The 9,970-nt window shown below is 42.6% G+C and overlaps 1 protein-coding gene across 1 annotated transcript in view; it reads left to right on the forward strand.

Moving 5' to 3' along the window:
• Positions 1 to 8,528, forward strand: part of igf2r (insulin-like growth factor 2 receptor) — a 41,733-nt gene extending 33,205 nt beyond the window's left edge. Inside the window, exons 42-51 of the mRNA XM_079180782.1 lie at positions 158 to 392; positions 787 to 923; positions 1,240 to 1,357; positions 1,858 to 2,004; positions 2,135 to 2,319; positions 2,718 to 2,904; positions 3,023 to 3,175; positions 3,270 to 3,339; positions 3,861 to 4,157; positions 4,238 to 8,528. Coding sequence (XP_079036908.1) covers positions 158 to 392; positions 787 to 923; positions 1,240 to 1,357; positions 1,858 to 2,004; positions 2,135 to 2,319; positions 2,718 to 2,904; positions 3,023 to 3,175; positions 3,270 to 3,339; positions 3,861 to 4,157; positions 4,238 to 4,396 — 1,688 coding nt within the window. The 3' untranslated portion in view covers positions 4,397 to 8,528. The remainder of the gene's footprint in view (positions 1 to 157; positions 393 to 786; positions 924 to 1,239; positions 1,358 to 1,857; positions 2,005 to 2,134; positions 2,320 to 2,717; positions 2,905 to 3,022; positions 3,176 to 3,269; positions 3,340 to 3,860; positions 4,158 to 4,237) is intronic.
• The last annotated feature ends 1,442 nt before the right edge of the window (positions 8,529 to 9,970 follow it).

The raw sequence follows: 9,970 nt of genomic DNA on the forward strand, positions 1-9,970 counted from the left end.
AGGTCTCAAGATGTAGAGCAGACAAAGTTGAAAAATGTCCGCATTTGAATAACATAAATGACTCATCTTTCTCACTGTTTCAAAGTACCTGTGTGGATTTATGACACTTCCTAAATGCTTTCTGTCTCTGCCTTTTCTCTCTCTCTCTCTCTTTCAGCCTCTGCTAAGCGTCAGTCCTCCATATTGTTCACCTGCGACCAGTCTGCAGGCCGCGGCTCTCCACAGCTGCTCTCAGAGACGGAGGGTTGTTCGGCCACTTTTCAGTGGCGCACCAGCGCCGTCTGTCCCCCGATGAAGATGGAGTGTAAGCTGGTCAGCCAGCATCAGACCTTCAACCTCCGAACCCTGTCCTCCCTCACTGAGCCCTGGAAGTTTAGCCACCGAGGGGACTCGTAAGTCTGGCTTTACTCAACTCCTCCTCATAATGCAATGTGAAGATCACAAAAATCCAAAATGTCAGTAAAAAAAAAAAAAAAAAAAAATTTGAATTAAAAAAGCTGTTCATGAACATGAAGTGCCATGTTGCTCATGCTCTTCATGAGTGTTTTATCTGTTATTATATTGGGCATGACTGCTCCACCTTTAGTCGGCTAATATTTTGGCATCAATAACGTTCCCTGCTTCACAATAGATGCAAGAAAGAGAAGAAATATTGCTAAAGCCTGCATATGCGTGAAAATGAATTGGTGAACATATCTGCAAAGCCACTTCAATCACTTCAGCCTTCGTTTCTCGAGTCGTGACTTCATTGAAATATGACTCTCTTTGCTGTTGTTCTGTCCTCAGGTACGTCATTAACCTGTGTCAGGGTGTCCACGGCGGATTGCCAGGTTGTCCAGAGGGAGCAACCGTGTGCCGGCGCACAGCAGCAGGAGTGACCCAGACCCTGGGCCGAGTTTATACCCAGAAAATGAGCTCTGTTGGTGGGTAATCAAGTCATGTACATTGCAGTTTGCTTCATGTAGGACTTTTTGAGGGGAATAATATCTACTTGAAATTTCAAATAGCCTATGATTAACATTTGTGTGCGTAATTCGGTTTTGTTGCTAGTAGAATTAAACAAAAGCTGTTGGCAAGGCTTTTAATATTGTATTACTGTTGTTCTACAACTCAAAACCGACTCTGAATGAAACAGAAATCAGTGCAGGCTTTGAGGTAAACAGAGTGACTCCCACAGCTGTGATTTGATTCTGTGCATTAGAAAAGTTCATGATCACAGTTCTCAAACTACTTGTGCAGATGGAAAGATTACTGTCAGCTACTCAGCGGGAGAAGATGTCTGTGGCAACGGCGTGCAGGCCAAGACGGTAATCCAGCTGAGCTGCGGCTCCACTGTTGGACACCCGGCACTCATCAGGTAAATTTATAATTGACATTTTTAGCCCTGGGTCAAATCTTGGTCATTCGCTCACCTATCATCGTGAGCTCTTAACTGCTGATGCTGCGGTGTACAGTAAACCACATTCTACAACTCATTTACTCATTTTTAACTGCCAGAACAAAATGTTTGTCTTTAACGGTACATTTTCTGTCATTAGAGCATCATTTGGGCACACTACCAAACCTCATGAGAGAGTTTTGTTGTCTGCAATCAATATAAAGGCTTAAAGTTTCTTTTGATCAGTACCCCCATGTTTAGATTAATACAAAATCAGTTTTTATTAAATATATACTTTTAAAATAGGATGTTTTTACTGGACACAATATGACTTGCTTTGACTCCTTCCTTAATGTTAAATTTCACAGCTTTTATTAGTTTTGTTCATAGTTTTAAATTCACTCCGCTTGTTCAATTGGCCCTTCCAGTCCTAAATGTTGCTCAGAGTAAATCATCTCGATCTGTTTCTGTGTGAACAGCGTCGATGAGGCGTCCTGTGAGTTTGTGATTGGCTGGGAGACCCGGTCGGCGTGTGCCGTGAAGCAGCGTGAGGTGGAGATGGTGAATGGGACGATACAGGTTCCCGACACTGGAGCCCGCCTCAGTCTGGGAACGCTTTACTTCAGGTAACACAAGCACGCACTCCGCCTGTCCGCCTGCGTCTTCATCCTGCTCCAAAATATCTCACTTTTGTTGCATTTTATTTTCCACCTGTGGTGGTCCGTTTTAGCCTTGTTTTTACCTTCCTCCTCTCAGCCACCATCAGGCGTCTGGAGACATCCGTCCGAACGGCGACCGCTACGTCTACCACATCCAGTTGTCCGGCATCACCAACAACTCCCTGCCCACTTGTCTCGGTGCCAACATCTGCCAGGTCAAGCTCAACGGGACCTACAGACGCAGGATTGGCTCCTCCAGCAAGGCCAAGTACTACGTTAAAGGTAAATTATTGCTAAGTTTAGTGAAATCAGCGATTGGTGGTGTGTTACTGAGGACCCAAGGAACTGCAATGTCAAGTGTGAGCTCTTGAAATCTACAGGATATATTTATTAGTAGTGCTTACGTGCACACTATAGTGTATTGAGAGGGGGGATTGTCAGACCCTGCAGTAGTAAAATGAAGGTTTTCTAAAGGGACACTGGTGCTCTGAAACACTACCACTTTCATCCACAGGGGCCGCCAGAATCAACACAAAATGAAAGTCCTTTGTTGTAACTTTAAACTGTTGTCCTAATAGGGAAATTTGAATTAACTTACAGTTCTCATATCATTAAAACGTGTTGATTCCAGCTAATGCATCACCTCATCCATGTCAAAAACGTCTCCGCTTTCCCATCAGGAGGCAACCTGGATGTGATCGTGCCCTCTGAGTCGGAATGTGGGCGGGAGAAGACCAAAACGGTGTCGTCCACCATCATGTTCCACTGTAACCCCTCGGCAGGCGTCGGCATCCCCGAGTTTATGCTGGAGACGGATGGATGCCAGTATCTGTTTGTGTGGCACACGAACGCCGTGTGTGGTCTCACGTGAGCATACGTTGTTGTTTTATTTACACTGGAATATAGTTTATTTTTTACGACAGGAGAAGTAGATTTAAGAAATGGCAAATGCGTATATAAGTCTTCCTTCTTGATTTCTTTGCAGAACTGTTGACACACGGTCCAATGACGACGACGACGACAGAGAGGCTCCTGTTCTCTCCAGGCGGAGCCAGGCGGTGGGGGTGATGCTGAGTCTTCTGCTGCTGGTTCTGTCCGTCTGTCTGCTCGGGCTTTTGCTCCGCAAGAAAGAGAGGAGGTGAGACCACCGGCATCCAACGAAAGCAGGGAAGCTGAAAGATTGAGAGTTTTTTTTTTTAGTTTTCGTAAATGCTTGTTTGCATCATCTACAGAGAGCTGGTGATCCAGAAGGTTGCTGGCTGCTGCAGGAGAGGAAACCAAGTCTCCTATAAATATTCCAAGGTAGGTTGATCTAATGAATGCATCTGGAAAGTGCTCCCTTTGCCTCTATCAATTCCTCCAATCATTGACAGCGGCCCACATTAGAATGTTTCACTCCAGTGTATGCAAGGTTAGCCGCCAAACATTCTGTGCAGCGTGCCGTTTTCCTTTGACATGCGTGAATATTTCTGATCTATTTTGACATCAACACTGATTTTAAAAAATAAAGATAAAAGGATAAAAATAATGAAATAATTATAAAACCCTACGGAGTGAAGTATTATTGTTTACTTAGGCATCAACCTCGCATTCACTTGTGTGTTGTCCAGAAAATAGACGAAGCATAAATAAATGCTTTCGGTCGCAGTTATACCCATGAGATGCGCGCCTGCAGACAGTTGCACAGGTAAAAGTGTGCGTAGCTGTTGCGTGAGATGTAGGGAAGAAAAAAAACACGTCTGACAGGTTGGTAGTAAATTTAGCGTGAAGGCGACTTATTTTATCCCAGATGACTCGGTGTGTTCTAACTCCAAAATCCTTAGGTCAACATGGACGAAGAAGGGGGTGAAGAGGAGATGGAGTGGCTGATGGAGGAGCTCGAAGCACCTCCCACGTCGTCCTCCTCCTCCTCCTCCTCCTCCCACCGAGGGAGGAGTAACCTTGGCAACGGTCACATCAAGACCAAGCCGGTGAACACGGACGGCCTGCGCTCGTTCTCGCTGGACGAGCAGGACGACGACGACAGCGAGGACGAGGTGCTGAGCGTCCCGGGGGTGCGAGTGGTCAAATCCTCCGGAATCTCCAGGCACTCTGCGGCCCATCGCAGCCCCTTCCTTCAAGTGAGTATCTGTCCAGGTGATTTTCTTCTTTTTTTGTTCTACCGTGGCGCTCAAAACCTCACAGAAGTCCTTCGTTTCAGGAGGAGAGTGACGAGGACCTGGTGGGCCTCCTGGACGAGTCGGACAGGAAGAGGAAGAGCAGCAAACCTCGCTCCTCAGGCCTTAATACCGGTAACAACACGGCAGCCAATAGGAAACGGGACGAGGACGACAGTGACGAGGACCTCCTCAGGGTGTGATGTCACTTCCTGCGTCCCGCTCCCCTACCACAACCAGTCTGAACTCTTCTTTCTCAGTGAATGTCTCCATAACAGCGACAACGGATACCAACAACATATTGAAAGCAGAAACCTCTCCTCTCTTTTGGAATTTTCTTTTTTGTTGGGCTGCACCTTTACTTGGCCTCAGACTCTATCCAGTCCACTGTCTACAGACTGTCAATGCTAGCATATGGTTTCTTATTTATTGATAGCTGATTATTTAAAGTGTTCTGCAGGCTGTTTTTTGACCTGCACCCTATTTTCTGTCATGATTCTGAAATGAAATAATAAGGTACTTCACTATAGTTACTTCAATCTTGCCACATTTATCTAATATAGACTCTTAAAATCAACCCCAGAGGCATTAAAAGGCATCTTCTTTGACACGTTGCCTCTGCAATGTCAGCGAAAAGATGTCAATTCAATATTTTCCTGTTCTTTTGGAGTTTTTGAAATGGAGTTGTGCCATTGCTTTCGCACTCTATTTAAGCATTGATTAAGTTTATTAAGAACAACACCGTGTCTCATTGCAGCGAATGAAGAGAAACGCTTTGACTACCTATTTCGGAGTTGATTTTGAATGTTCAGGACTGTGTTTGATATCTGTGGTGAGATGAACAGTGAAGTAGCTCAATAGTGAAACAATTTAGCAGATTTTTCTGAGGAAGACGACGTCTATCAAAGAAAAACAGAATAAAGCACGGGGAAGCTGGTTTTGTTCCCTGAATGTGGGCGGGAAGGTTGTCGGCTTGTGTTGTTTCTAAAGGGAATGAAGACACCCGTTTGTCTTTTCTTGCTGTTTACAGTTGCTATAATAGCAGATGTCTTCTCTTTCTTTCCCCTCGAGAAGAAAGTGCGATGCCTTCCTGATGATGAACTTTACTTTGCTTTTTCATCGAGGCGTCATGTCCGGCGACAGATTGATTTTTGTCTTGTTTTGATCAGAGACACTGTACATGGAGGATAATGTTCTATAATATGAACGTTTTGTTTGTTTGTCCGTTTGTTGTCTTCACCGGTGAGTTGCTCACATATCTGTTTTTATTATTTAAATGCTTGTCTGAGCTTATTATCGGTGTGAATCTCTGTTCTGTTTCGAAAATAGAGACGGCCTTAAGTGTGAATGGACGGTCGACGAGGACGGAGGTTGAAAGTGAAATTTAAGATGTTGGTTTAGGTTTGCGTTAGTCCCCCCCCCCCCCCCCCCCTCCTCCTCCTCCTCCTCCTCCTCCTCCTCCTCCTCCTCCTCCTCCTCCTCCTGCCAAAGCCATATTTCTACAGCCACCGCTGGCACTAATGTCTGGAAGTTGTGAATTAGTTTTCCCACGCTTGCACGCTCGCCTACATTAAAGGCTCAGTTTTCTTATTCGGGTTTGTGATCGTGGATGTTGCTGCAGCAACAGTGAAGTTTTAACCCGGTAAAGACACTTTTTTCTTTTTTTGTGCCGAAATCAGCCATTTTTTTTTTGCCAAATGCATGTGACGATGAAGAGACAAAAGAAAGACGTGAAGCATTTTAAGTTCCAAGAATGCAGGCAGTTTATTTCCAACGTATTTTCTGCTTAATAAACAAACTAGCGTTTTAACAAAGCATATTAGTAATGATGGAGATCAAGGGCCCGAGATTATTTTGGTAAATCAAACTGACAGCAGTGTGCCCACATAAGAGTGATGTGAGTGATCCTACGCAGTATAAACGGAGTATTTGTACGCTGTCCCATTTGCAGGTTCTTTTCTTTGGTCCCAAAGTCTGAAAAACAAATCAAACTTTAGTTCCTGCGACTAAACATGGAGCATCTGTCTGTGCTCTTTGCGTTGATTCTTCTTCTCTGCTGTGCATATGGGTTCAGAACATAAGTGTTTTCTAAGGTCGCAACAAACAATTATTTTCATTATTGATTCTAAATGTCAGAAAATTGTGAAAAGTGCCAATCACAAGTCATCCTAGTCCAAGGTGATGTCTTTGAATGACTTCTGTCTTCTGTCTAAAACACAGAGATGTAGAGAGAAGCAACCAATCACCACGCAGTAGAAGCTGACAATGAAAATAGTGATTCAACCAAAAAATACAAATTTTAAGTCAAGGTCCATTTACTTGCTTTTTTTCCCTGATGTTTTTATTCTCTTCTTTAGTTGTCAATTGGAAAGTCCACTTGACTGCTAGAAGTGACTGAAAGCTCCAGAGAAGGTAGTAAGTGGGCCTTGAGTGAAGAGTTGTCTTTGTTGAAGTCTAGCTAGCAGGTATCATTCAAGCTGAAAATTATTATTATCAACATTATTAATCGGATAAGTCGTTTGAATTGGTTATCGTAAAGTTTCAGCCTCTCAAATGTGATCGACTCTGTTTTATATCTTTGTAAAAGAAACATGTTTGGGTTTCGGTTGGTCAAAACAAGAAGTTTGAAAACATCAACTTTGGTTCTGGGACATTTCTCACTATATTCAACCTTTTCTCGACGAACACGTAACTAATGAATCAAGGAAGTGATCAATAGATTCATTTCTAATGAAAATAATCATTTGTTGCAGACCATCCATCTCCCTTTATCTGTTCTTATATAATGGGACATTTTCAGGTATCTCATTTACAGGTGTTTTATTCCCACTTGGCCAAATGAACCAAATGAACCGAATGAAGGAGCTGAATGTTTCACAGATGGAATGATCCACTCCAAACTTACTGTCAGTGAATGTACAACCTTGGGAGAGCCCCTCATGATTTATTGAAAGGGTTTTGTAATGATTTGCAATCACAAACGGTGCAGTGGCACCAGCTATGACTATTTATTACCTTATGTACATTGTGGACAGTACGAAGGGGATAAAGTCAGTACGTTTTTTTCAGTTTTCAATCCACAGAAACTAAAGGTATTAACAAAACATTTAATTGTTAAAATCTCCGATCAATCAATAAAAGAAGGGCCACCATTCAGGGTATTTCTAAAGCTTTGTACACAAGATTTGTTAAACAAGTTTTTGTATAACGATGCCAAACATGAAAAATATGACAAGGATTTTAAAAAAAAATCTTGAAATTAGAAACATCAGTATTTTATATGGACGAGTTTGGGATGTGCCGTAGTGATTAAGAAATAGAGAACATCGTGTTCCTGAACCTTTGCTGTGGTTCTGTTACCATGTTCAATCATTTGTTTCCCTGTTTTATTATTAAGATCAAATACTGAAATTTAACTTTTCACGAGCAATTTTTAAACACAATTTTCTCCAGAACGGTCGAGAAGAAGTGAAGCTTTGTTCGCACCTTCCCCCAAAATTCCCCTTATGTGATCTGTTCATTTGTGAAGGTCTTTGTAGAATAACCATATGATTATGATACTGTTCAGAAATTATGAATGAGTTTTACTCAAAGTGAAATCCATCCTTTTAGAGCACAAAGAACGATGTGATGGTGCAAAGAACGATCAGCACACAGGAAGGTTTCCAAAGAACAATTACTCTACGGAGGGAATGTCAAGAATCCATATTTATTATTAAAGTATCAAAGACTCAGAATATAAACAAGCTTGTGGTTGGCAGACCTGACAGACTTTTATGAAATTTAATTTTAAACATTCGTACAGCATGCAAACCTCAGTTGTTGCTCTGAAAGCTTTTTTACTTCCTGAACCTGTTGGAAGGAGGTTTGAACCACATCTATCTGTGTTTGCCACTTTGTTATCAAGTCATCAGGAGACGTCGTAGCACTCCTCATTACAGAGAAGCAGATGGTCTCTGTTTAGTACGTGAAGTCTTTATTTCCATCGTTGCATAAAGTCTGTTTCTGCTGTATTTAGCAACCAAAGCTGGTGTCTGCATGGTGCTGTCCTGAACCTTCTCGTCCCTAATGAAGATATGAACGGACATTCTTGTGCTTCGTCTAAACTCGAGCAGAGAACTGCTTTGGGTTGTACGTGAAACTAATTCAGCGTCTGCGATCGAGGCCGAGAGTTGAATTCAGAAGCAGACAAACGGGGTCGGACTAAAAAAAAAAACTAAAAAAAGCACAAGAAATTTTCCGTGATGATTCGGTACTATTGGAGATCATTATTACGTTTTAGTTGGTGTAAGTTATGTTGTCTGATATGTTGTTTTTTTTCCAGTTCTTTGCCTGTGTCTTATTTAAAAACATTGATGTAAAAAAAAAAAAAAGATCGCATTATTTGAATAAATAAGATCCGCTGTTTAACACTGTGGTTTGATCGCATACTCTGTGACTAATAATAGGACGCAGTAACGCCTGCTTCGAAGAATTTGAGACTAGTACTTGTTTAGAAGGATTTTAGACATTTACTTGTTTCGTATTACTTGAGACTAACTTGTACTTGTCTGAAATGACTTGAGAATTGACTTGGACATCTGGGGGAGGACTTGACTTGCACTCATCCTGTTGGATTTCAAACTTGTTTTGGAGTTGTCTCAAGTGACTTTAGACTCGACTTTGACCTGTCCTGAAGGACCACAGACTTGACCTTTTACTCCTCTCGATGAACTTGAGACTTGGACTTGCCTTGGAGGACTCGTGACTTGTCTTAGGACTTGAAACAGCCGTAGGACTGGTCCCTATGGCTTGTTTTGGACTAGTTTGAATGGCTAGAGACTTGCCAATGAGCCCAGACTTGAATTGGACTTGTCCCAAAGATCCTCAGACTTGAACTTGTTTCGAAGAACTGTAGACTTGTCTGGGAACATCTGGGAGGATTCGAGATTTGACTTGCACTCATCCTGGTGGATTTGTCTCAAATCATTTTAAACTCAACTTCAACCTGGTTTGAAGGAACCCAGACTTGACCCGGACTTCTCTTGATGAACTTGAGACTCCGACTTGTCTCTGAGAACTCGTGCCTTGTCTTGGACGCATCTGGGAGGACTTGAGATTTTGGTGATTTGGACTGGACCTAATGGCTTGATCTGGACTAGTTTGAATGACTTGGACTCGTCCCAAAGAACTTTAGACATGCGCTTGTTTCGAAGGTCTGGGAACATCTGGGAGGACTCGAGATTTGACATGCACTTGTCTTGATGGTCTTGACTTTGACTTGTTGAATGACATCAAATTAGACTCGGACTTGACTTAAATAACTTGAGACTTTGATTGGACTTGTTTGAATGACTGTCTCATTTATTCATCTTTGTCAACAAAAGACTGAAGCCTTAAAGACAGCTCTGACCGTTACAGAACAGGCGAACTGATAGCACCAATCCCTCAGGTCCCACCCACCTTTGCATGGTGACTTGAACATGATCCTTTTGCCGGCTCCCCAGCTGCAAAGACAACATGACAGATGTCACATCTTCATGTGAAAAAGAAATCTTGACTGATTAATAGCATTTATGTGTGCCCACACATGCATGACATGGAGAGACGGGCTGCACAAGCAGGTCCATGTTAATGAATCTCTGGGTAGGCCGTTTACACAACTGGTCTGACGTCTGAAAAAAAAAAAAAACGTCTGTCTGTGGACCTTTGCTCCTGCTGGTCCCTTTTTAAAACCCAAAGGACAGACATGTGGTCACTGCAGCGGCAGACTCGGCGTTCACACTGTCAAGACTGTA

The sequence above is a fragment of the Pholis gunnellus genome (genome assembly GCF_910591455.1).
Source record: "Pholis gunnellus genome assembly, chromosome: 19".
NCBI lineage: Eukaryota > Metazoa > Chordata > Actinopteri > Perciformes > Pholidae > Pholis > Pholis gunnellus.